The following is a 27639-nucleotide window of genomic DNA, read 5'->3' as shown; positions in this document are numbered from 1 at the left end:
TATGGGGTGGCCAGACACTGGGTTGGAGCCATCCCAGAGGGCAGATGGGCCATCTGTGGAATTAGGGAGGCAGCCAGGACCGCGCCCCTGCTGGCACACCACATGGGGAGGGGCGTTCGGCTCCATGTTCTGGAACAGCGCTGAGAAGGAAGGAAGGTTCCCAGAGGTCTCAGTGACTATATGGCCGCAGTAGCTCCCTGGTTTAGGGTGAGGAGAAGGTGCTGGGCGGTCAAGGCCACCACGTCTCCCTCGGTGGCCCACCAGAGGGTGGGCACTGAGCCTCTCGGATGCACTGATGTCCGTGTCACACCGACAGAGTTCACCAGTGAAGCTGTCCGGGCCTCTTTTTGATGGAATTGTATTTGTTTTTAATATTCAATTTTAAAATAATTATAGATTTCCAGGAAGTTGCCAGAAAGAAAGTGCAGGGAGTGTCTGTATACTTTGACCCAGTTTCCCTCGAAGATAGCGTCTTGGGTAACAAGCACAGAGCACGACCGGGAAGCTAACAGCCCACAGATCTCATCCAGAGCGCGTCGATTTTACATGTGTGTGTAGCTCCATACAGCGTCTTCGTGTTTGTTATTCATACAAACACCACCACAGTGAGTGGCAGGACTGTACCATCACCACAAGGCTCTTTCCTCTACCCCATTACAGCCACATCCACCCACACTCGCGTCCCTACCCCTTGGCTACCACTAATCTCTTCTGTATCTCTACTCTTTTGTTAAATTGAGAATGTTATTAAAGGGTATTATTTATTGTTGTTATTTAATCGCTAAGTCATGTCCAGCTCTTTGTCACCCCATGGACTGCAGCGTGCCAAGCTCCTCTGTCCTCTACTATCTCCTGGAGTTTGCTCAAATTCATATGCACTGAGTCGGTGATGCTACCTAACCATCTTATCCTCTGCCACCACCTTCTCTTCCTGGTGTCAGTCTTTCCCAGCATCAGGGTCTTTTCCAGTGAGTCAGTTTTTCGCATCAGGTAGCCAAAGTATTGGAGTTTCAGCTTCAACATCAGTCCTTCCAATGAATATTCAGGACTGATCTCCTTTAGGATGGACTCCTTTGATCTCTTTGTTGTCCAAGGGACTCTCAAGAGTCTTCTCCAACACCACAGTTCAAAAGCATCAATTCTTCGGCACTCTGCCTTTTGTATGGTCCAGTTCTCACGTCGTACTTGACTACTGGGAAGATCATAGCTTTGACCATATGGACTTTTGTGGGCAAGGTGATGTCTTTGCTTTTTAATACACTGTCTAGGTTTGTCACAGCTTTTCTCCCAAGGACCAAGTGTCTTTTAATTTTGTGTCTGAAGTCACTGTCCACAGTGATTTTGGAGCCCGAGAAAGTAAAATCTGTCATTGCTTCTACTTTTCCCCTATTTATTTGCATGAAGTGACAGGACCGAATGCCATGATCTTAGTTTTTTGAATGTTGAGTTTTAAGCCAGCTTTTTCGCTCTCCTTTTTCACCTTCATCAAGAGGCTCTTTAGTTCCTCTTCACTTTCCACAATTAGACTGGTATTGTATGCATATCTGAGGTTGTTGATATTTCTCCTGGAAATCTTGATACCAGCTTGTGATTCATCCAGCCAGGCATTTCACATGATGTACTCTTCATATAAGTTAAATAAGCAGAGTGACGATATACAGCCTTGTGATACTTCTTGCCCAATTTTGAACCAGTCAGGTGTTCCATGTTGGGTTCTAAATATTACCTCGTAATCTGCATACAGGTTTCTTAGGAGGCAGGTAAGGTGGTCTGGTCATCTCTAAGAATTTTCCACAGTTTGTTGGGAACTACACAACCAAAGGCTTTAGCATAGTCAATGAAGCAGAAGTAAATGTTTTTCTGGAATTTCCTTGCTTTCTCTATTGTGGGGGGTGCTCCACAGAACGAGAGAGGCAGTGGAACTTCCCTCAGCAAAGCCGAGGGATCCCGAGGAGAGGTGAGCCTGCTGTCCGCCAACCCAGCCCCTCGGGGAGCGAGAGACAACCAGACACGACAGGCATTCCCTCTGAGCAGTTCCGCTTTATTGCCACAAACTCTTGGTTTATATAGGCAAGCAAGGGGGTTCTGCGAGGGCCCTCCCGTAGTTGCACCAATCACGTTAAAGGTCAAATTATAATATGCCATAGTTACACCAATCATGTTAAAGGTCAAATTATAATATGCATATAAGGTCAAGTCCTCATGAGCTTAACAGGAGTCTATGGTAATCACACACTTCCACGTGTAGGGAGCTCAAGAGAGCCAATCAAAAACTTTACCATAGGCCACGCCTCTATCTCTCCCGCCGGATGCCATCTTGGCTTCCAACAGCAAAAGCTAACCCCTTTTTTTTAAGGTTTCCCACGTAGGGCCCCACACTCTATGATCCAATGAATGTTAGCAATTTGGTCTCTGGTTCTCTGCCTTTTCTAAATCTACCTTGTACATCCGCCTTTTCTAAATCTAGCTTGTACATCTGGAAGTTCTGGTTCAAGTACCGCTGAAGCCTAGCTTGAAGGATTTTGGGCATAACCTTACTAGCGTGTGAAATGAGTGCAATTGTACAGTAGTTGGAACAATTTTTGGCATCCTACAATGTGTCAGTTTTTGAGACTGACTTTATTCACTCCACACAACTCCCTTGAGATCCACTCAGGCTGTGGTGTCAATGATTTGCTCCTTTTTACTACAGTGTAAGACTCCAAGGTATATATTTTTCTCAGTTTGCTAACCATTCAGCTATCAATGGGCAGGTGGGTTATGGAAAGGTTTTTAACTATGAATCCAATTTCTCCGATTGATATAGGGCTATTCAGTTTATATATTTCTTCTTGAGTGATTTTTGGTAGTTTGTGTCTTCTAAGGAATTAATCCGTTTCAGTTAGTTTGTCAAATTTATGGGCATAAAGTGACTCATAATGTTCCCTTATTATACTTCCAATGTCTATCGGATCTCTAGTGATGTCACAACTCTCATTCTTGATATTGGTGATTAGGATCTTCTCTGTTTGGCTTGCTAGTCAGTGTGGATAAAGATTATTCAATTTTATCCATTTTCACAAGGAAACGGCTTTTGGCTTATTTGATTTTCTCTTTTATTTTTCTGTTTTCCATTCCATTGATTTTCTACGCTGATCTTTGGTTTTGTTTTTCTCTTTTGAATTTAATTTGCCTTCTAGTTTCTTAAGGTGGAAGCCAAGGTCATTTATTTGAGAGTTTTCTTCTCTAACAAGGACATTCAGTGCTACAAATGTCCCACTCAACATCACTTTAGCAACAGCCCACAAATTTTGATATGTTGTATTTTCACTTTTATACACATCAAAATATTTCCTGATTTCCTTTTTTCTTCATTTCCTGATTTATATTTTATTTAGAAGTCTATTTCATTTCTAAGTAGTTGGGGATTTTACAAGATCTTTCTGTTCCTGGGTTTCTAATTTAATCCCAATGTGGTCAGAAAATACCTGTTTTGTGATTCAAATCTTTTCAGATTTACAGAGACTGGCTTTATAGCCCCCATATGGTCTATCTTAACAAATGTGAACTTTCTTGATACATGTTTTGCTTTGATTGAAAATGAAAGGTTTTTGTTGGGGTGGAGTGTTTTTTCAATGTCAAATAGTTCACTGGTTAATATGTTTATGTTTAGTCGCTAAGTCATGTCTGACTCTCTGCAATCCCTTGGACTGTAGACCACCAGTCTCCTCTGTCCATGGGATTTCCCAGGCAAGAATACTGGAGTGTTTTGCCATTTCTTTCTCCAGGGGGTCTTCCTGACCCAGGGATTGAACGCATGTCTACCTGTGTCTCCTGCATTGCAAGCAGATTCTTCACCCCTGAGCCACTCAATAATCTATATCCTTCCTGACCTTCTGTCTCCATGTTTTATAACTTATTGAGAGAGGATTATTGAAATCTCAAACTGTAAGAGTAAATTTGTCTGTTTCTCATTGCAGGTCGATCAGTATTTGCTCCATACATTTTGAAGGTCTACTATTAGGTGCATCAACATTTAGGAGTGAGTGACTATTTTACTTTATGAAAGGATCCTCTCCATCCCTGGCAATAGTCTTTGATCTGGAAACTATATTTTATGGTATTGATAAAACTGCCCCAGCTTTCTTTTATTAATCTTAACATGATATATCTCTTTCCAACTTTTTACTTTTAACCCATTTTCATTTTGTATTTAAAGTGCATTTCTCATAGTCAGCATAAAGTTAGGTCAACCTCAGTCAACCAGTCTCCATCTTAATTGGAGCATGCAGACAACCTATGTTTAGTGTGATAATGCTATTTGTCCCATACTCTTCCACCCTTTTTCCTCATTTTATGCTTTCTTTGTGGATTCACTGATTCTGTTTATGATTTCTTATTATTTCCTTTGTTGGCTTATTAGCACAAGTCTTTGTTTTGTATCTTAGTACACTAAGATCTTTCCAGGAGCCAGGAAAAGGTGATGTCCACAAAAAATGAGTAGATGAATTCATTACGGGTTTAGACTGAGATGCATGCAAATTGAGGTGAAAATTTTGCCAAAATTCCTCAGAGGCAAACAGAGACTGGTGTGGGGCTTCAGTGGTGACTCAGTGGTAAAGACTTCATCTGCCATGCAGGAGACACAGAAGACATGGGTTTGATCCCTGGGTCAGAAATATCCCCTGGAGGGAGGGCATGGCATCCCGCTCCAGTATTCTTGCCTGGAGAATCCCATGGACAGAGGAGCCTGGTGGGCCACAGTCTATGGGATTGCAAAGAGCTGGACATGACTGAAATGACTGACACATGTGTGCAGAGGCTGGTGTGAATTTTTCATGTAAGGTGCGGCTCTGGTGCTGGGCCATCGCTTAATCACTCATTCCTCCATCCCGCCCTCCCCCTCCTCTTGTCTCCCTCCCTCCTTCCCCTCTTTCTGCACTGAAATGAAGCTGCAGGAGTCATTTTGGGTTCTCCAAGAAGCCAATGCCAGCATGTGATAGACTCGCTAGAAGTTTATTTTGGGGATGCCTGTGGGAAGAGTAAGAGGAGGAGTGGAATGGGGAAGGGCTTTGGCATGCCCAGGTTGACCAGACTCCCCTGCCTGGGGAGCAGGAAGGAAGGAGGGCCCGGTGGGCAGCGCCTTGGCTCTCCCCTCGGCTCTGAGAATGCCTCAGCAGGTGGACGTATAGTCGGAGCATGAAGCCTCTGTCCTGCTGGCCCAGTCGTATGCTGGGAGCAGCCTGGCGTGGATGCTGGGGTCAAAGCAAGGATGGCAGCTGGGACCCCATGGTGGGTTCTTGTGAGGGGATCTGAGTGGAGCCTTCAGGATGGACACAGTGCGCCTTTGATAAGCAGCATTCAGAGCTGAGGAAACACTATTTACTGTCCTCAGGACCTCACTGGGGAGGGAGGGCTGCAAGTGCCATGGAGGACAGGCGGAATGTGGCTGGGTTGCAGAGCAGCAGGCCTCCAAGGCCTCGTGATTGACCTCGGGGTGCGCAGCCACCCCTCGGCTTTGTGGGGGAGGCCTGGACAGTGCAGCCTCGGCCTGAAGCCCAGGGTGGCCGCCCCCTGTCTTGCCAGGTCCCAACTCCGGGGCCTTCCTGGTTCTCTTCTCCCAGGAAGGGTCATGGGAGGTTCTGTTTGGAGTGGTGAGGGTGGTGTGTGCCTCTCCCCGGAGCCCCTGCCCCCACCACACTCAGATCAGGAGAGGACATGGTATGAGGAAGCATGTAAAGTGAAGAAGCCGAGTTTATCAAGCTAGGCGGGCAGGTCCTGCGGAGGAGAGCCTGGGAGCCGATGGGGCGGGACGTGGAAGAAGGGCGGGGCCTGGAGGAGGGGCGGGGCCCAGAGAACCAGACCCGGTGTGATGACTCAGCCTGGGTTTAGGCTCTAGGATGACCTTGGCAGCAACTGCTGAGAAGACCCTGGAGGATGAGGAGTCCCTGTCATTCCTGGTGACACAGAGGAGATGGCCCGTGGGTGTCCTTTCTGGGGTTAAAGTCCTGGGGGAGGTTAAGGGCTAATATCTCTGAGCTGAGCCTCTCTGTTGAGGGACCCTGGAGCCTGGCTGGCCCTGAGGGGACATGGCAGCCAAATCAGCAGCAGGGCTCCGGGGCCGAGGCAGGGACGCAGCAGGCTGGGCGGGAGCATGCGGGCTGGCAGAGCAGGGACACGGAGGAGGCCGGGCGGCAGCAGCTGGGCTGGCAGGAGGAGGTGGGCACAGAGCAGGTGGGGCGGCACACGGGGTGGCAGAGGAGGGACACGGAGGAGGCCGGGCGGCAGCAGCTGGGCTGGCAGGAGGAGGTGGGCACAGAGCAGGCGGGGCGGCACACAGGATGGCAGAGCAGGGACACGGAGGAGGAGGGTCTGCAGCAGGATGAGGGGGCTGAGCAAGGGGAGGCCTCACAGCACACGGGCCTGCAGCAGACAGGTGTGCAGCAGACAGGCCTACAGCAGACGGGCCTGCAGCAGACGGGCTCACAGCAGACAGGTGTGCAGCAGACGGGTGTATAGCAGATGGGCCTGCAGCAGACGGGTTCACAGCAGACAGGCCTGCAGCAGACGGGCTCACAGCAGTCTTGCTGGCAGGGGGAGGAGGTGCAGCAGGAGGGCTGGCAGCTAGACTGCTGGCAGCACAAGGCCGGGCAGGAGCTGCTGCAGGCTGGCTGGCAGCAGGGGCGGGACTCGCAGCTCACTGGGGCACAGAGGAGGGTCAGGCGGGGGGCCGAGGTGCAGCAGCTGGGGGCACAGCAGGGGGGCTCGCAGCAGCTCTCTGGACAGTCGTCCACCTGCCAGGAGGAGCCGGTGCAGGAGTCACAGGATCCAGGCAGGCAGATCCGGCTGCTGTAGCTCAGGTCGCTGGAGCAAGCAGACAGGTTAGAGAAGCCCATGGTGGAGCTGGAGGAGGTATGTGTGTGTGAGTGAGTATGTGTTGTGAGGTGTTCAGACTACTGGCTTATATACCCCTCCTGGGTGTGTGTGTTGTCCCAACAGAGGCTTCCACGCCTGCTCTTCCTGGTTGGTATGGTGCCCTGTGAGGACTCTCATTTGGGTCAACTCCACTATCATGAGATGTCCTTGCTCAGCTCATAAAACTTGGGGTCACTGCTGGCAGGCTGCCAGATTCTGGCCTGAGACTGGCTCTACAGGACACCTGGAGGAAACATGCAGGCTTCCCATGGCTGACTCCTTGGCCTCTCCCAAGCAGGTCATATGTGTGGGCACCTTGTGAGAGCTCTAGGCCCATGAGGACACGCACTGTGTGGGCCCAGTCTGTGTGTGTAGGGCCTCACCTGGCTTAGCTGGCCTGGCCTGTGATTGGGGAGAAGAGGACAGAGGTATCTGTTTGGGGGAAAAGGCAACAGGAGAGGACAGTGCCTTACTGGCGGGCTCTGTGAACTTCTGTGGTCCCCATGTCAGCAAGGAAGATGGCGCTTGAGAACAGGAGAGGATCTTCCCTCCCCTAAGTAAGAGATAGACTGTTCCTGTAATGCTGGGCCTCCCTGGCGCATTAGGATGACCAGATCCAAGGACTGAACTTTGAGTGCTAAACCAAGTCCCGCAGAGCCCATGGTAAGTTGTCCTGAGAGGCAGGTCTTGGATCAGGATTTAATCCTGAGGCAGGCATGGGTGAAGGTGGTGTGGAGAAACTGAAGAACAATCTGTCACTGATGTAATTTCAATAAAAATCCAAAGGGAATCTTTTTTTTGTGTACAAATTGACAATATTGAACTGCCAGAAAATATTGGCAATTTGCATGATAGATGAAAAGTTAATGTGAAAATTTTAAAGTGATTAAACCAAAACAATATATGATATAAAATAATCGAACAAAATTAAAAACACTTGTTTTCAATAATCATATGAGAATCTACTTGATATCAATAATGAAATTTTCCCAAATTAAAACATAAATGTCCCACCTGTAAGATGAACCAAGATTTACAAAGCTGATCATTTCCAGTGCTGCTGTGCATGGGGGCTCGCTCTTAGACCAGGCATGCTTTTTTTCACCTAATATGAAATTTACTATTTCCTGCATTTTGAAGTGTACAATTCAGTGACGTTTAGTACAGTCACATGTGCAGCCATGACCACCACCCAGTTCTAGAACATTTTTCTTCACTCCTAAAGGATATCCGGTACTATTAAGCAGTCCCTTCCAGCCCCTGTCAATCACTAATCTGCTCTCTGTCTCTACAACGTTGCCTATTCTGCACATTCCATGTAAATGGACTCATACAATATGTACCTTTTGTGTTGACTTTTTTCACTCAGCATGGTTTCAAGGTTCATCCACATTGTAGCAGGTGTCACTGCTTCATTTCTTTTAGGGATAATATTCCATTATATGGATAGACCACATTTTATTTATCCATTCATCAGTTGATGGACATTTCGGTCATTTCCACCTTTTGGTTAATGTGACTAATGCTGCTTTGAACATTTTGTGTAAGTTTTTGTTTGAACATTGCTTTTTAGTTTCTTGGGTGTATACCTAGGAGTGAAATTTCTGGGTCGTATGATGGCTCTGTGTTTAACATTTAGAGGCACTGCCTGGCAGTTTTTCACTCAGGTGCAACACTTCACGTTCCTGCTAGTAGTTTCCACATACTTGCCAACACTTGTTATTTTCTGTTTTTTTTTTTTCTTTAAACTATAGCCACCTTAGTGAGTTGGAAATGGCATCTCCTTTTGATTTTGATTTGCATTTCTCTAATAACCACTGATATTGGGCTTCCTTTCATGGGCTTGTTGGCTGTTGGCTGTTGGTATATCTTCTTTAGAGAGGTGTCTATCAAAGTGCTTTGAAAGAAAGAAAGAAAAGAAAGTGAAGTTGCTCAGTTGTGTCCGACTCTCTGTGACCCTGTGGACTGTAGCCCACCAGGCTTCTCTGTCCATGGAATTTTTCAGGCAAAAGTACTGGAGTGGGTTGCCATTCCCTTTCCCAGGGGATTTTCCTAACCCAGGGACCACTTCTAATTGGACTGTCTTTTTGTTGCTGAGTTGTACTTCTTTATGTTTTCTGAATGTTAGACCCTTATCAGAATTATGATTTGCAAATATTTTCTTCCATTCTGTGGGCTACCTTTTCGCTTCCTTGATGGTATTCATCAATATACACAACTTTTTAATTTTGATGAAGTTGAACTTATTTTTTTTAATTTGTTGCTTGTGGTTTTAGTGTCATATCTAAGAAACTGTTGCCAAATCTAAGGTCATGCAGATTTATCTTTATGTTTTCTTCTAAAAGTTGTAGTTTTAGCTCTTACAATTAGATCTTTGAGGCATTTTGAGTTTTTTTTTGTATATGGTGTATGATAGGGTTCAACTTCATTCTTTTGCCCGTAACTATTAGTTGTCCCAGCACCATTTATTGAAGAGATGATTCTTTCCCCATTGAATGGTCTTGATACTCTTGTTAAAATCAGCAGACCATAGATGCATGGTTTTATTCCATTGATCTGTTATGGCTATCCTTGTGTCAGTACCACTATTTAGAAGACTGTAGCTCTGTGCTAAGTTTTCTTTCTTTCTTTCTAATTTGGGTATCTTTTGTTTCTTTTTCTTGCCTAATTTCTCTGACTAGAACTTCCGGGACAACATTGACTAGAAGTGGTGAAAGTGGACATCATTGTCTTTTTCCTGATTGTAGGGAGAAGTTTTCAGTATTTTACCATTGAGTGTGTTGATGACTGTGGGTTTTTGAAAATGACCTCTGTTATACAGTTGAGGAAATTCTCTGCACTCTTAGTTTTCTCAGTGTTCTATCTTGAAAGAGTGTTGTCTGTTTTTAAAATTCTTTTTCTGTATCAATTGATCATATGGGATTCCCCCCCCCCTTTATTTTATTAATATGGAGCATTACATGACTGGTTTTCACATGGTGAATCACTCTCGCATTCTTTCAATAAATCCCACTTGGTTGTGGTGTATATCAACAATGTGGATATCTTTTTAATACGCTGCTGGATTTTGTTTGATTATATTTTGCTGAGGATTTGAAAAATCTGTATCTGTAAAGAATTTCAGTCTGTAGTTTTCTTTTTCCCTTTTCTTAGTCTTTGTGTGACTTTGACATCAGGATGGTGCTGACCTCATAGAATTGGTTAGAAAGTGCTCCCGTATCTTCTGTTTTGGAAAGAGTTGAGAGAGACTGGTAGCGATTGTTCTATAAATGTTTAGTAGAATTCAGCATTGAGCTGGTCCTGAGCTTTTCTTTTTGGTGAGGTTTTTGATTACTGATTTAATTTTGTCACTTGAGTTATATCTTGCCTATTTCTTTTTGAGTCAGTTCACTCCCTTTAGAGCCAAAGATACAAATAGACTGAAAGTGAAAGGATGGGGAAAATTTCATGAAAATAATAACCAAGAGAGAGATGGATAGCAATAATAAAAATTAGACAAAATGAACTTTGAGTCAAAAATTGTAGTAAGGGCAAATAAGGAAATTAAATATTGATAAAAATGTTGCTATGTCAAGAAGATATAACAATCATAAGCCTATATGGTCCTAGCAATAGACTTAAACTATATAAAGTGAAATAGAATGAGGAGAGAATTAGTATTTTTTTAAAAATAATTAGTTATTTCCATTACTAAACGATGAAATAGAACAACTAGATCAAGTTTGGTAATGAAATAGAGGCCTTGAAGGACACTATAAACCAGCCAGACTAGCATTCATACAAAACACTCAACAATAGGGTACACGTTGTTTTTTCAGGTACACATGGGACGTTCTCCACATTAGACCATGTGTTAAGCCATAAGACAAATTTCAATAAATTTCAAAAGATTGAAATTATTAAGAATATCTTCTCTGACCACAATGGAAAGAAACTAGGAATCAAGTAACAAAAGGAAAACTAGAAAATTCACAGATAAATGGAAATAAAAACAGTACAGTCTTAAACAACCAATGGCTTAAGAAAGAATCAAAAGGTAAGTTAGCAAATACTTTTCAGGTGAATGTAAATGAAAACACAGCAAGCCAATACTTACAGGATACAGCAAAAACGATGCTGAGGGGAAAATTTATACCTACTAACAATTGCATTAAAAAAGAAGAAAAATCTCAGGTTAAGAATCTAACTTTACTCTTCAAGGAGTTAGAAGAAGAAGAACAAACCAAACCCATAGCTAGCAGAAGGAAGGAAATAAAGATGAGAACTCAGATAAAAGAAATAGAAACTTAGAAAAATAGAGATAGTCAATGAACCTAAAAGTTAGCTCTTTGAAAAGAGCAGCACAATCAACAAACATTTAGCTAGACTGACTGAGAAAAAAGGAAAAGTCTCAAGTTACTACAATCAGATATAAAAATGGGGACATCACTACTGACATTTCATAAACAAAAAGGGTTAATCAGGAGTACTATGAACAACTATTGCTAAAAATTAGATCACCTAGAAAAATGGAAAATCTCATAATAAACACAAACTACCAAAACTGACAATTTTCCTGATGTTCTTTATTTCTTATATTGTTTCAAGTTTGTGTTTGGTGCCTTTTATCTCAGTCTGAATTATCATATCTTGTAGGGCATGTCTAATAACTATGGACTCTTTCAGTTTTTATTTACCTGGAAATGTCTTTGTTTTCCTCTCTCATTTTTGAGGGGTAATTTTGCTGGATGTAGACTTCTTGGTTGACAGTTTTTTCTTTCAGCACTTTAGAAGTCATCTCTCTGCCTCTAGTCTCACAGTTTCTAATAATGAATTGGGTGTTAACTCTCTTCTTGCTGCTTGTAAGATCCTATCATTGTCTTTGGATAATTTAACTGGACCATGTTTCAGTGTATACTTCTTTGAGTTTATTCTACTTGGAGATCATTGAGCATCTTGGACATGTAGATTCGCATGTTTCCTCAAATTTGGGGAGTTTTTGGCCATTATTTCTTCAAATAATTTTTTATGCTCCTTTCTATTCTTTCTTCCTGGAACTCCTGTTAAGTGTATGCTGGTACACTTGATGCTGTCCCACAGGTCTCTTGAGTTCTCTTCATTTATCTTCATTCTTTTTTCCCATCTACTCTTCAAGCTGGAGTCTTTCAACTGACTTATTTTCACATTTACTAAATCTTCTGCCTCCTCAAATATGCTATTGAGCCCCTTCAGTGAAATCTTCATTTCAGTTTTTATACATTTCAACTCTAGAAATTCTTTTTGGTGCTTTTTAAAAAATGTGATTTATGTCTCTATATTGCTGTTCTATTTCACGAGACTTAAACTTTGTTCATGGTTTCCTTGAACTACTTGAGTACATTAAAAGTTGATTGAAGACTTTGTCTAGTAATTTCCTGGGCTTCTTCAGGGACATTTTCTACTAATTGCTTTTTTTTTTTTTTTTTTGAGTGTCAATGAGCCATACTTTTTCTTTACATACTGCACAATTTTTGATGGAAATGGGGGATCTTGAATATGATAATGCAATAAGTCTGAACATCAGGTTTTCCTCCTGTAGTTTGTGGTTGCTGATTGTTATGACTGACTTATTGTTGTCATTATGTTTGATGACTCTTCTGAACTTGTTTTGGAATGACTGTACTCTTTCTAATGTTCCATTAGCTTAGTGATCAGGTAGTGGTTTGACAGAAAGTTCCTTAAACACTGGAGCCGAAAATATTTTTTCCAGTCTTTGTATTTGTACTCTGTTTGTGAGTCAGGGAATGCTTTCAGACCTCAGCTGGGCAGTTTACCACTCTGCCTTCACCTCCACTTCCTCCTTGCTCAGACCTGGAGGTGGGGCCAGAGGTGAGTGCAAAGGGCCTTCTCAGGTGCTCTCTGAGCTTGTGTCTCCTCATGAGTACGCTCAGACTCTTCTTGCCCTCAGGAGGCTGTGGTAGACCTGAAAGTCCCATTCCGCAATGCATCTCACTTCACAGATCTTTGTCTTAGGCTCTTTGGGGTATCTCGTTTGTCACAACTGATATTTTCCTCCTGGCACAGCAGCCAGTTGATTTGACAAACACTGTCTGCCTCCAGAGTTCTGAGTTATGAGAAATGGAGGTAAGTCCTTAGTGTGAGACCTTCCAGAAGCCACCAACAGGTTAAAACAGACAACAACACTTCTTTCAGAATTAGCTCTGCTTGCTCCCTTCAGCACCAGGAACCTCACTGGCACACAGGCGGCTGTCTTCAAGACTGCTGCTGAGCTGGGGGCCAGGGGTGGGGGAGTGGAGTGATGGTGATGGTGCTGGTGGGGTGAGGCTCTGCTGAAATGCCACCAAGCTCTCCTACCTGCCTCAGTTGCCTGTTTCTTCATGGAGCCTTTTCCTGCTTCCTGGTTGTTGTAAAACTTTTACCATTTCCAGAGTTCAGATGTGGCTGATTCTGAGAGTTTTGCCAGTTTCTTCTGTGTTTCTGTGGGGAGTGAGCCCTTAGAGTTCTCTAATCCCTGTCTTTCCTGACATCACTCTTAGTGGGCACAATTTTGAAAAGTCCCTTTTAGGGTATTTGTCAATGTCATCCAGAATCTAAAATTGGCAAACCCTTTGATGGGGCAATCCCATGTCTGGGAATTTAAGCACCATGTGCACTAGTGCCATGGGTGTGTGCTGAGGACTCTTCTGGTGGTGACGTTTGTAATAGTCAGAAGTAGGGAGACTTTGAGGCTTCCCAGGTGGTAAAGAATCCACCCGCCAATGCAGGAAATGCAAGATATGCAGGTTTGGTCCCTGGGTTGGGAAGATCCCCTGGAGTAGGAAATGGCAACCCAGTCCAGGATTCTTGCCTGGGGTCGCAAAGAGTCGGACACGACTGAGTGAGCACACACAGGGAGACTTTTAAGTGTGTGTCCACCTAGTGCTAATAAATCAATAATGGTGGACCCACACTTTGGGATGCTCTGTGTTCAGGCAAAAGAAACCATGATAAGGTTTTTCTTTTCATTTTTACATTTAACTACATACATGTTCCATGTTCTTTATTCTCAAAATACTATTTGCCTAAATCTTTGTTTAAATTTTTAATTGAAGAGTAATTGCTTTACAGTATTGTATTGGTTTCTGCCATACATGAACATGAATCGGCCATAGGTATACATATGTCCCCTCCCTCTTGAACCTCCCTTCCACATAAGTTTTTCCTTATCAAGTTGGCAAAGATAGATAAGCGTGTGCCCCTGTGCTGTGAATCTACACTGTTGTTAAGGAGTAAAGACCTAGAACCCCTTGGGGACAACGAGGTGATTGTCATGTCACCGTGTCTGCACCTCTGCTCAGGTCTTCAACTCCAGGAGTCTGTTCTCTGATGCTTGGTCGTGTGTGACACCAAATATGGCTCCATTGGACACATGTGTTCCCATGTGTCTCCTGCCCATGATCAGACAGGTGCTCACACTGTTCAGGGCTTTGTCCATCGTCACCACCCGAGGTCTAGCCTTTCCCATCAGCTCTCCACCAGCCCAGCCTGGCAGGCAGCGGGGAGGGGGTGCTCCAGAGGCTGCAGTTTGTCTGCTTTCGGCTTCCCAGCAACTGGCACATGCTGGAGCCCGGGGCCTCCCAGCATCTGTGAGTGGGTGAGTGAGTCCTCTTGGGAGGGTGGGTGTCTGGATGCTGGGCCCGCCAATTGCCACAGTCACCCCATGTCCCCCTCCCAGCACTGCTGGGTCCTGGCAGTCCCTGGGACTGGAGAGGCTGCCTCTGCCACAGGGAGTTGGGGGGGGTCCTTTGATCTGAGCCCAGGTGGTACCTACAGGACTTGCCCAAGAGCAAAGCTTCAGGAGCGCAGCAGGGCTAGGGTGATGCCTGGACAGCTGAATAGTGGCACAAGGCGGACCGGTGTCAGGTGCAGGAGCCCCTCAGGTTCCCCAGATGTGATGATGTAAAGGAGGGCTAGGCCTCACACCCACCCCTCCTGCCCCAGGTGTCAGCATGGAGACCCAGTGAGGGCAGCAGAAATTTTATTGGTGCTCAGAGATGCAGAGCAACACTGCTCAGGCCAGGACCAAGGTCAGCAGGGCCCAGGATGACCAGGCATCAAGGAAGCAGGTATGGAGCAGCCAGGGCACTCATGGGCCAAAGTCAGGAGAGGAGTTCCCTGAGCAGGTCAGGCCCCCAGAGCTCGGCCAGGGCTGGGGTGCAGTGGGGTCTGGTCTTTTCCGTGTGCTGAGCCTGACTTGGGGAGAACAGGCCAAGCAAGCCAAGGGGGTCAGGGAGCTCAAGTGTGTCTGGTGGAGGGCAGGATCCCTGGAACCTGCTGGCTCCAAGGGGACGTGTCAGGTCAGCAGCAGGGGTCTGAGACCCAGGCGGGGACTCAGCAGGCTGGGCTGGAGCATGAGGGTTGGCAGAGGAGGGACACGGAGGTGGCCGGGCGGCAGCAGCTGGGCTGGCAGGAGGAGGTGGGCACGCAGCAGGCGGGGCGGCACACGGGGCGGCAGAGGAGGGACACGGAGGAGGAGGGTCTGCAGCAGGACGAGGGGGCTGAGCAGGGGTAGGCCTCACAGCACATGGGCCTGCAGCAGACAAGCCTGCAGCACACAGGTGCGCAAGAGACAGGCCTGCAGCAGACAGGCTCACAGCAGGCCTGCTGGCAGGGAGAGGAGCTGCTGCAGGCTGGCTGGCAGCAGGGGCTGGACTCGCAGTTCACTGGAGCACAGATGAGGGTCAGGCGGGGGGCTGGGGCACAGCAGCTGGGGGCACAGCAGGTGGGCTCGCAGCAGGTCTCCTGGCAATCATCCACCTGCCAGGAGGAGCCGATGCAGGCACTGGGTGAGCTGACCTGGTTGCCACAGCTGAGGTCGCTGGAGCAGACAGACAAGGTGGATGCAGCAACAACGCAAGTCCTGGAGCAGCAGGTGTCGGCCATGCTGGGGGTTTGTGCTGAGAGGTGTTCCAGTTGGGGGTGTGATTGGTGGGTGAGTGAGGTGCTCTGGGCACTGGGGCTTTTATATCCCTCCCTGGGATGCTCTGCCTCACCTGAGGCTCAACAGACCTTCTTTTTCCTCGTTACTGCTAAGAGGATGTTCCCAGATGGGGTTATTAGTTTATTTACTGTGAGATGTTTATCCCACCGTCCTTGAGACTTCTGATGACTGGAGGTGTTTTTGTGTCTTAAAAACAAGCATTGAGATGCAGACTCTCTGGGTGTGTCTGTAGAGCCTTGACTGCTCTCTCCACCTGTTTGCTTGTGTTTCTTTGATATGAGTTCTGGTCCCAGGATGTTTTGTGCCTACAGACGCTCCACACGTCTTGCAGACCCTCTTGTGTTGAACAACAGGTATCCTGGTGGGAGGTGCCCTCTTACCCTCTCCACCTGCAGACCTGGAGGCAGGGTGTCCACGGCTCATCCCTATATGCGTCTTTTCCAGTGCTCATCTGAAACGCTGTTTTTAGTTCTATTTAGTTCACAGTTTCTTATATGCATGTTATGTTATATCTGAGTTTTCACGTTTAGATATGATCTGATTTCCTATTGTAGAAGGAAGCCTTTCTCTTGTTTTCCATCAGCCCCAAGAAAACTCCCTCTCTGCATAGTCAGAAGGCAGTGAAACCCCAATATTTGGTTAAACTCATGGTCAAAATCTGTATTATTATTAGTATTTTAATTGAACATTGTCCATAGCCAAGTCTGTGTAGTGAAACGAGATTTAACTTCCTTATTTATACATGTTTTGTTTTTGCTTGTGTTTTTCATTTCTTAGAGTTAACAATTGCTTCTTGGGTTTATTTGCTTATCTTTCTGGGGTTGTTCAGTTGCCAAGTCATGACTGACTCTTTGAGATCCCATGGACTTAGCATACCAGGCTTCCCTGATCTTCACCATCCCTTGGAGTTTGCTCAAATTCATGTCCAATGAGTTGGTGATGCTATCCAACCATCTCATCCTCTGCCACCCCCTTCTCCTTTTTTTGCCCTCAGTCTTTACCATCATCAAGGTCTTTTCCAAGGAGTCAACTCTTCACATCAGGTGGCCAAAGTATTGGTGTTTCAGCTTCAGCATCAGTCCTTCCAATGAATATTCAGGGTTGATTTCCTTTAGGATTGACTAGTTTGATCTTGCGGGCAGCCCAAGGGACTCTCAGGAGTCTTCTCCAACACCACAATTTGAAAGTATTAATTCTTCTGTGTACCTATCAATAAACCATTCCCAGGTTCTCTAATTCATCCCATGCTCATTCAAGAGGTTGCAACATAACAGGGAATCTATTGGCTTCATTTATTTTTGGAAATCCATTTTCTGGAGCCCTCTGTATTTGTGGGTCTATACCTATTGGCCGACATATGACAAACCTAGACAGCACGTTAAAAAGCAGAGACATTACATTGCTTTGCAAACAAAGGTCCATCTAGTCAAAGCTATGGTTTTTCCAGTAGTCATGTATGGATGTGAGAGTTGGATCATAATGAAAGCTGAGCACTAAAGAATTGATGCTTTTAAACTTTGATGTTGGAAAAGACTCTTGAGAGTCCCTTGGACTGCAAGGAGATCAAAGGAAATCAGTCCTGAATATTCACTGGAAGAACTGATGCTGAAGCTGAAACTCCAATACTGTGGCCACCTGATGGGAAGAACTGACTCATTGGAAAAGACCCTGATGCTGGGAAAGATTGAAGGCAGGAAGATAAGGGGATGACAAAGGATGAGATGGTTGGATGACATCACCGACACAATGGGCATGAGCTTGAGCAAGCTCCAGGAATTGGTGATGGACAGGGAAGCCTGCTGTGTTGCACTCCATGGAGTTGCAAAGTAGTACACGAGTGAGTGAGTGAACTAAACCGATCCGTTGGCTCTTCTCTAAGCCAGATGTGCGGGTATCATTCAACGATCTCTCTTCACTATTGTCTTTAGATTTTCCTCCTCTCTCTCTTATCATGGGTCTCTTATTTCCCCAATGCGGTGTCTTTTTCTTTCTGAGTTGATGCCCTTATTTGGGTGGAGCACACCCTCAAGTGGTTTTCTGAAAACAGGTTAATGGGAGATTAATTTTTGAGTCTAACATAACTAAAAAATGCCTTATTCTGCCCTTACACTTGACTGATAGTTTAGCTTGGGACGGTCCTCTGGATTGGGAAACTTTTCCTCCAGTATATTTTTTGAAGGTGGAGAACATTTCCAGAATTCTAGCTGTCCCCTGCGCTGTTTCTCAGTTAACTCACTTCCCCCTAGGAGGAGTCACATTTCCACCTTCTCCCATTGATTAGTTTCATCTGTTCTCTCTACTTTTTTGTTCATTATTTTACTCAACAAACATCAGAAATAAGCACCCATGTGGCTGCCTGAGTCATATAGCTCACTGTACTGCTGTGATGAAAACCATTGCATTAAACCCCACTGTGTTTTACTTAATATTCTCTTTCCCGGTGATGGAAATTTGGATTATTTCTAGATTTTGGCTAATATGAAAGATGCTGCTATAAAAATTCTTGTATATTTTGCTTTTGGTGGGTGTATTCACTAATTTCTTTTTGGTATATACCCCAGTGTTGAAATGCTGGGTCACATGAAAGGGGTATCTGTAGTTTAGCATATACTGACTAACAACTTTTTACAGAGTTACTTCCCCACAAGTGAGTTTTATGAATTTCAGTTGCTCTATAGTTTTTTAAAAGGTGTTTTTATCCCTTATGGAAAATATAGGGTTACTGTTACTGAAAGTGGGGTCCAGCTGCTTGCTCAAAAGACAATATAGAGGGAAGGTTGGAGGAAAGGCACGTTTGCTTTATTTTGGATGCTGGCAGGTGGGGGGAGGGCAGACTCTTATCCGAAGGCTGGCTCCCCCACCACCACCGCCTTGGCCCCCACCAACAATAAGAGGGTAAGAGGTTTTATTGCTGGAGGGAGAAGTTACCTGGATAAACGGCACAGTCAGCTCTGACAGTCATCTGGAAATTAGTCATCGGTTGTCTGACCAGCATCATCTTGACTAAGTACAGTTAATATTCAGTTCCAGGGTCAGTTTGTTCCCATTTCTTTGGAGCCAGTTCTCAGAATTTGGCATCTTATGTCTTGGCTACAGTCTGGTCCTAATGTAGGTAACTTCCACCCAGTGGGGGTTTCAGTAGCTATAAGACAGTTCACAGGAGATGACTCAGAATATATTGCCCTTGAGAAGGAACTGAAGGTCCTTGACTTTGCTTAATGACTAAATATTATTTAGTCTTATTGGACTGTTTTCCTTTGCTTCTGTTTTCTCACTTCTGTGATTAAAATTATTCTTTGGCTAAAGTTTTCTATAGACAAAAGGTAGACTGAAGGCATGAGGGTTAAGACCACAGGGTCCTGCTCCATTTCAGTACACAATGTTGAATTAATTTGCATCCCTGATGCAGTAAAGTTGAATGTTCAGATATCTTTTCTTGGGAGGTGTCTGTTCAAGTCATTTGATTTTTTAGTAGGGTTAATTGCATTTCTTACTGATTTGTAGAAATTTATTATACATTCTGAATATGAGTTATCTTTGTATCTATGCAGTTTTGTGCCAGTAAATATATAATAACCATCTGGCTGTAAAACAAAAACAAGAAAGCCCTGGTGTGTTGTGTTTGTCAGTTTCCACGGTGTGGACACCCTCAGCTTTGCTACCACTGTGATGTTACCAAATGCACAGCGATACATGGTCAACCCTCGAGAGCCGGTGCAAGTGGCTGCAGCCCACCCCCGACAAGACAGTCACTTGCATCCAGCGCGTCCAGCTCATCCATGTCCAGGGCTGTGATTTTCATTTTCTTGAGGATGTCCTTTTCAAGAAGTCAACTTCATAGAGGCATGATTTACATACTGCAAAATGGACTTATTCAGAGTTTCATTTGCTGAGTTTTGGGAAACATGAACACCATGAGACCACAGCAAGATCTAGAGCTTTCCCGTCATCCCCAGAGTTCCCATGTGCTCCTTCAGAGTCAATCCCACCCCCTCCTGACCCTGAACCATAGCTCTCCTCTCCATCTAGACTGCATTTGTCTTTTCTGAAGTTGCATGTAAATTGGAATATGCAGTATGGACTCTTTCCCCCAGCATGTTGAGGAATGTAAGTGTGTATATGGTCCCATTCTATCTTCGAAACAGCAAATGTGTGGGAATTCTGGTTCCTCCACTTTGTTGTGACACTGGGTGTCACAGTCTTTTTTTAATACGAGTCATTCCAATAGATGTGTGAGTTCATGGTGTCTTTCTTTTCTGAGAACTTTCATTTATTTGTTTTTGACTACGAGGGTTCTTTATTGCTGCACGGGCTGTTTCCCTTCTTGACTGTGGAGAGCAGGGGCCACTTTCTAGTTATGGTGCATGGGCTTCACATTGCTATGGTTTCTCTTTCTGTGGAGCACGGGCTCTAGAGCACGCAGGCTTCAGTAGTTGTGGCACACAGACTTAGTTGCTCCGCGGCATGTGGGATCTTTCTGGATCAAGGGTTGAACCCATGTCTCCTGCACGGGCAGGCAGGTTCTTTACCGCTAGCTGCCAGGAAAGCCCCATGGTGTCTTTTGATGAACAGTTCTTTTTATTGGCGTATAGTGATTCAGTTATACATATATACATATTCTTTTTCATGTTATTTTCCATTATGATTTATTACAGGATATTGGATATAGTTCCCTGTGCTGTACAGTAGGTCCTTGTTTATTTTATATACAGTAGTGTGTATCTCCTAATCCCCAACTCCTAAGTTATTCCTCACTTTCCCTTGGCAGCCAAAAGTCTGTTCTCTATGTCTGTGAGTTTGTTTCAGCTTCTTAAATGTGTTCATTTGTGTCGTATTTTAGACTTCATGCATAAGTGATATTTGTACAGTATTTCTCTTTCTCTTTCTGATGTACTTCACTTAGTATGAGAATCTCCATGTTGATTGTGTATGATAAGGCCCTTGTTGCTGCAAATGGCATTATCTCATTAAAAATTTTTTTTCATTCTTTTTTATACATATCACACCTTCTTTATCCATTCACCTGTCAATGGACATGTAGGTGCTTCCAGGTCTTGGTTATTGTAAACAGTGCTGCTATGAGCATAGAGGTGCATATTTCTCTCCAAATTGCAGTTTTCTCTGGATATATGCCTAGCAGTAGGATTGCTGTATCATGTGGTAACTCAATTTTTAGTTTTTCAGGGAACCTCCATACTGTTCTCCATAGTGACTGAACCAATTTTCATTCCCACCGACAGTGTAGGGAGGCTTCCCTTTTCTCCACACCCCCTCCAGCATTTACTCTTTGTAGATTTTTAGAAGATGGCCACTGTGACCAATTTGAGGTGGTACCTCATTGTAGTTTTGATTTGCATTTCTCCAATATAGTGATACTGAGCATCTTTTCATATGCCTGTGGCCCATATGTATGTCTTCTTTGGAGAAATGTCTATTTAGATCTTCTGCCCACTTTTTTTTTTGTTGTTGTTGTTACTGAGTTGTATGAGCTATTTGTATATTTTGGAAATTAAGTTTTTATCAGTTGCATCATTTGCAAATATTTTCTCCCAGTCTGTAGGTTGTCTTTTTGTTTGTTTATGGTTTTCTTTGCTGAGCAAAAGCTTATCAGTTTGATTAGGTCCTATTTGTTTATTTTTGCTTTTATTTCTATTGCTTTGGGAGACTGACCTAAGAAATCATTGGTACAACTTATGTCAGAGAATGTTTTGCCTATGTTCTCTTCTAGGAGTTTACGGGGTCATGTCTTATATTTGTGTTTTAAAGCCATTTTGAGTTTATTTTTGTGTAGGGTGTGACAATCTGTTCTAACTTCATTGATTTGCATATCGCCGTCCAGCTTTCCCAACATGACTTGTTGAAAAGACTGTCTTTTCTCTATTGTATATTCTTGCATCCTTTGTTGAAGATTAATTGACTGTAGGTGTGTGGGTTTATTTCTGGGCTCTCTAGTCTGTTCTGTTGATCCGTATCTGATCCATGTCTCTTTCTGTGCCAATGCTGTGGTGTTTTGATTACTGTAACTTTGTAGTATTGTCTGAAGTCTTAAAGGCTATGCCTCCAGTTCTGTTCTTTTTCTTCAGGCTTGCTTTGACAACTCTGGGACTTTTATGGTACCATATAAATTTCAGAATTATTTGTTCTAGTTCTGTGAAAAATGTGGGTAATTTGATGGGGGTTACTTTAAATCTGTAGATTGCTTTGGGTAGTACAGACATTTTAACAATATTAATTCTTCCAAACCGAGAGCATGGAATACCTTTTCACTTCTTTCGATCTTCAGTTTCCTTTATTGATATTTCATAGTTCTCTGCATATAAGTCTTTCACCTCTGTGATCAGGCTTATTCCCAAGTTGTGTCTTTTGTTGGATGCAATTTTAAAAGAATGTTTTTTTTTTTCCTTTTCTGATATGTCATTGTTAGTATAAAGAAATGCAACCAATTTCTGTGTGTTAATCTTGTATCATGCTACCCTGCTGAATTCACTTATCAGTTCTAGTGGCTTTTGTGTGGAATCTTTATGGTTTTCCATGTGTAGTATCATGTCATCTGCACATAATGATAGTTTTACCTCTTGTGAATAGTTCTTAATTCTAATGAAGTCCAATTTATTGATTCTTTTCTTTTATGCTTAATGTTTTTTATGTCCTGCTTCAAAAGTCTTTGCCTACCACAATGTCATGAAGACTTTGTTCAGTGTATTATTCTCAGTTCAGTTCAGTCACTCAGTCTTTGTGACCCCATGAAACGCAGCACGCCAGGCCTCCCTGTCCATCACCAACTCCCAGAGTCCACCCAAACCCATGTCCATTGAGTTGGTGATGCCATCCAACCATCACATCCTCTGTTGTCCCCTTCTCCTCCTGCCCTCAATCTTTCCCAGCATCACGGTCTTTTCAAATGAGTCAGCTCTTCGCATCAGGTGGCCAAAGTATTGGAGTTTCAGCTTCAGCATCAGTCCTTCCAATGAACACCCAGGATTGATCTCCCTTAGGATGGACTGGTTGGATCTCCTTGCACTCTAGGGGACTCTCAAGGGTCTTCTCCAACACCACAGTTCAAAAGCATCAGTTCTTCGGCACTCAGCTTTCTTTGTAGTCCAGCTCTGACATCCATACATGACCACTGGAAAAACCATAGCCTTGGCTAGACGGACCTTTGTTGGCAAAGTAGCGTCTCTGCTTTTCAATACGCTATCTAGGTCATAACTTTCCTTCCAAGGAGTAAGTGAATTTTAATTTCACGGCTGCAATCACCATCTACAGTGATTTTGGAGCCCAGAAAAACAAAGTCAGCCACTGCTTCCACTGTTTCCCCATCTATTTGCCATGAAGTGATGGGGCTGGATGCCATGATCTTAGTTTTCTGAATGTTGAGCTTTAAGCCAACCTTTTCACCCTCCTCTTTCAGTTTCGTCAAGAGGCTCTTTAGTTCTTTACTTTCTGCCATAAGGGTGGTGTCATCTGCATATCTGAGGTTATTGACATTTCTCCCGGCTATTCAATATTTTGCCTTCCACATTCAGCTCTGTAATCGACCTCCAGTTAAGGTGTGTGTGTGTGCTGTGAGGATAGGCAAGGCTCACTTCTCCCATGTGGATATCTCCTGATCTTTCAGGAGTGGGGGCTGATGAACACCACTGAAGGGGCAGGAACAGGGAAGCCCTTGGGAGTGACCCAGGACCACCTTAAGGGGGGAGCGTCCAGCAAGGGCCTTAGTTGGAAACAACAGAAATGAACTGTGACTAAACTGATCAGGAAAGGAATTTATTGGAAGGGACTGACAGTTCACAGGGGAGGAGAAATTGAGACCAGCTTAGGAACGAGTAGAGGAGCAGGGGTTGCACCAGAGCTCAGGGGACAAGGGTGAGAAACCAAGTCCAAGCATTTATCATCTCTTCTTTCATGCCACATGAGGCTCAAACCCCTGGGAGAGCTGGGCTGCCAACACAGGCTGTGGAGGGAAGGCTGACCCAGGACAGGGTGGCGGGAGGGGAGTCAGCACCGGAAGAAGTGGGTGTGCCAGTCCCAGGAGGGGTGACCTGGTGGCGTTCACGGCAGGGCCTGGGGAGGTGATGGGAAAGCTGTCTAGGCTCTCAGTAAGGAGTCCAAGGTTGCAGATGACTGTGAGTTCGCACACTTTGGGATGACCTTGAGAGGAACACTCAGCAGCAGGGCTCCAGGGCCAAGGCGGGGACATAGCAAGCCGGGCGGGAGCATGCAGGCTGGCAGAGCAGGGACACAGAGGAGGCCGGGCGGCAGCAACTGGGCTGGCAAGAGGAGGTGGGCACACAGCAGGTGGGGCGGCACACGGGCCGGCAGAGCAGGGACAGAGAGGAGGCCGGGCGGCAGCAACTGGGCTGGCAAGAGGAGGTGGGCACACAGCAGGCGGGGCGGCACACGGGCCGGCAGAGCAGGGACACGGAGGAGGAGGGTCTGCAGCAGGACGAGGGGGCTGAGCACGGGGAACCCTCAGAGCAGACAGGTGTGCAGCAGACAGGCCTGCAGCAGACAGGCCTGCAGCAGAGGGGCTCACAGCAGGCCTGCTGGCAGGGGGAGGAGGTGCAACAGGAAGGCTGGCAGCTGGACTGCTGGCAGCACGAGGCTGAGCAGGAGTTGCTGCAGGCTGGCTGGCAGCAGGGGCTGGACTCGCAGCTCACTGGGGCGCAGAGGAGGGTCAGGCGGGGGACCAGGGCGCAGCAGCTGGGGGCACAGCAGGGGGGCTCGCAGCAGCTCTCTGGACAGTCATAGCCCAGGTCACTGGAGCAGACAGACAGTGTGGAGGCTGCCATGGTGGAGGTGGAGGAGCTGGAGGAGGGTTTGAGTGAGTGTGTGTGTGTGTGTGTGTGAGGTGCTCAGGCTGTTGGCTTTATACCCCTCCTCTGTGTTGTGTGTTTGGCTCACAACACCCTCTCTTCCTGATTGGTATTTGGAACCCCATGATCTCTCATTAGTGCCAGTTTTTGTTTGGTTTTATGAGATATCGCTCAGCTCTTAAAACTCTTGAGTGTATCTGGAAGTCTGTTGACACATCTTGAGCACCTTTCAGTTCAGTTCAGTTACTCAGTCGTGTCCGACTCTTTGTGACCCCATGGACTGCAACATGCCAGGCCTCCCTGTCCACCACCAACTCTTGGAGTTTACTCAAACTCATGTCCATTGAGTCAGTGATGCCATCTAACCATCTCATCCTCTGTCATCCCCTTCTGCTCCTGCCTTCAATCTTTCCCAGCATCAGGGTTTTTTCTAATGAGTCAATACTTCACATCAGGTGACCAAAGAATTGGAGTTTCAGCTTCAGCATCAGTCCTTCCAATGAAGACCCAGGATTGATCTCCCTTAGGATGGATGGTTGGATCTCCTTGCACTCTAGGGTACCCTCAAGGGTCTTCTCCAACACCACAGTTCAAAAGCATCAATTCTTCTGCACTCAGCTTTCTTTGTAGTCCAACTCTGACATCCATGCATGACCACTGGAAAAACCATAGCCTTGACTAGACAGATCTTTGTTGGCGAAGTAGCGTCTCTGCTTTTCAATATGCTATCTAGGTCATAACTTTCCTTCCAAGGAGTAAGTGAATTTTAATTTCACGGCTGCAATCACCATCTACAGTGATTCTGGAGCCCAGAAAAACAAAGTCAGCCACTGCTTCCACTGTTTCCCCATCTATTTGCCATGAAGTGATGGGGCTGGATGCCATGATCTTAGTTTTCTGAATGTTGAGCTTTAAGCCAACCTTTTCACCCTCCTCTTTCACTTTCGTCAAGAGGCCCTTTAGTTCTTTACTTTCTGCCATAAGGGTGGTGTCATCTGCATATCTGAGGTTATTGACATTTCTCCCGGCTCTTCAATATTTTGCCTTCCACATTCAGCTCTGTAATCGACCTCCAGTCAAGGTGTGTGTGTGTGTGTGCTGGGAGGATAGGCAAAGCTCACTTCCTCCCATGCGGATATCTGGTTATCCAGTACTATCACCAGCTATGAAACCTCAGTGACACCCTGTTTGTGAACCAAGTGTGAGCACAGGTGTGGGCAGTTACTGGACACAATTGAGTTCCATTGGTCTGTTTTCTGTCATTGTTCAAAGTCTGGATCTGGTAGTTACTGCCCCAGAAAGCATTCCCCTATCTTCTCAAGTTCTTTTGTGATCACAGCCATTTAAGTTTTGTACCTTTTCTTGCACTGATTCCCAGGTTGATATTTTCCTAGAAAATTACCATCTTCACCTAAAAATTTTGATTGTGTTGATGCACAGATGTAGCTTTTTCTCATAAACTTTTTTATCTTCAGTTGGTGTTTATTTATCTCTTTTAGATTTGTCAACATTTAAATTCTTTTATAAGTCTTTTAAAAGCAAATATTTAGCGTTGTTTATTTTACTATTTCTTTCTTTGTTCTTAGTTCCTTAATTTTGCTAATTTATTTCTTTCCCCTCCTTTCTGAAGGTTTCCCAACTTTCTGAGTTTTTGTTTTCAATCCCACCTACTCTGTGTTATATGGCTTTAAGGGTTTCATTTACTCCCTGAGTACTACTTTACCTAAACCACATGTGTCCTGGGGTGTAGTACTTGCTTCATTTATTTTCAAAGGGTTTGTAATTCAGTTTCTGTTTCCTCAACTGGTGTGCTAAGTAGCTTCAGTCATGTCCAACTCTTTGTGACCCTATGGACTGTAGCTCGACAGGCTCCTCTGTCCATGGGGATTCTCCAGGCACGAATACTGGAGTGGGTTGCCATGCCCTCCTCCAAGGGATCTGCCCCATCCAGGGACCTAACCCTCGTCTCTTATGTCTCCCACGTTGGTGGGCGGATTCTTTGCCACTAGCGCTCCTGGGAAGTGGAGAGACCACCTTCGAATTCTCCAGAGGAAATTTTCTTTTAATTATTGCAAGTTTATCTTATTGAATCTGGCTCAGGAATGTGGTCTGTGTAACAGCTTTTTACTTTTCTAGATAGTTTTTTAAAATTATATTTCAGAAAGTATAGAAGATAGTATAATAAACACCTATGCATCTACTAATCAGTAACAAGTCACAAGTCTTTACATTTTGCCGAATTGACAGCGCGTCACAGGTACCATGCACTGTCCACATGCCCCCACCAGGGGAGCCTCTGTTCTGAGGCTGGTGTCTGTCATTCCCATGGGTATTTTTGTAGTTTCATAGAGATGTTTATAGTTGTGGAGTCAAAGTAGTGTTTTGACCTGTGTATATGTATTGCTCTGTATGTATGGATCAGCAATATGATTTTCCTTTTACTCGATGTTGTTATGTTTTGGGATTCGCTCCTAGATGTCTTGCCCTGGTTCAGCTGTTTTAACCGCTGTGTATCCCCCTTGTGTGTGCATGCTGTGGTTTAATTGTCCATTCTCCTACTGAGGGGCACTTGGATTATTTTCAGCGTTGCTGCGAGATGACCTGTGTGGTTTCCTGTGCAGACACCTGATATCATCTCCAGGAGGGCCCCCTGGGGGAAGGGGGGAAGGTGTGCACCTGTGCAGCTTGCCCAGGTGTTACTAACCTTCTCTGAACACTGGAAACCTTGCCTACATCTCAGAGCAGATCTTGTTTCCTATACTTCAGACCATGCTTGTTGTTATCAAACTTGAACATTTTTGCCAGTCTGATGGGTATTGGGGTCCCCAGGACCTCACCCAGGTTTGGTGATCCCCTAGATCTCACAGGACTCAACACAGAGTAACTCAGCACAGGGACGATGGCCTGGGGCGAAGTCAAGGGGTGCTAAACACAGGCCTCCTGAGACCCCCTGGCCAGGTCACACGGGGT

The 27639-nt window shown here is 45.1% G+C and overlaps 3 protein-coding genes across 3 annotated transcripts; all 3 read right to left on the bottom strand.

Annotated features, from left to right (window-relative positions):
* Positions 4977-6928, bottom strand: LOC106502465 (keratin-associated protein 10-8-like). The gene has a single exon (XM_018052046.1). The coding sequence runs from the start codon at positions 6873-6875 to the stop codon at positions 6081-6083; it is 795 nt and encodes a 264-aa protein (XP_017907535.1). The 5' UTR covers positions 6876-6928; the 3' UTR covers positions 4977-6080.
* Positions 14477-15847, bottom strand: LOC108636563 (keratin-associated protein 10-8). Its single transcript, XM_018052065.1, has one exon. It carries the CDS (start codon positions 15793-15795, stop codon positions 15244-15246), a length of 552 nt encoding a protein of 183 aa, XP_017907554.1. The 5' UTR covers positions 15796-15847; the 3' UTR covers positions 14477-15243.
* Positions 23600-24699, bottom strand: LOC108636562 (keratin-associated protein 10-8-like). Its single transcript, XM_018052059.1, has one exon. The coding sequence runs from the start codon at positions 24643-24645 to the stop codon at positions 24019-24021; it is 627 nt and encodes a 208-aa protein (XP_017907548.1). The 5' UTR covers positions 24646-24699; the 3' UTR covers positions 23600-24018.

This window comes from Capra hircus, chromosome 1, assembly GCF_001704415.2.
Source record: "Capra hircus breed San Clemente chromosome 1, ASM170441v1, whole genome shotgun sequence".
Classification (NCBI taxonomy): Eukaryota; Metazoa; Chordata; class Mammalia; order Artiodactyla; family Bovidae; genus Capra; species Capra hircus.
This window is presented reverse-complemented; position numbering and strand designations above follow the sequence as displayed.

Coding starts and splice junctions, on each gene's coding strand:
- LOC106502465 (XM_018052046.1), bottom strand. CDS start 6,875: ATGGGCTTCTCTAACCTGTCTGCTTGCTCCAGCGACCTGAGCTACAGC.
- LOC108636563 (XM_018052065.1), bottom strand. CDS start 15,795: ATGGCCGACACCTGCTGCTCCAGGACTTGCGTTGTTGCTGCATCCACC.
- LOC108636562 (XM_018052059.1), bottom strand. CDS start 24,645: ATGGCAGCCTCCACACTGTCTGTCTGCTCCAGTGACCTGGGCTATGAC.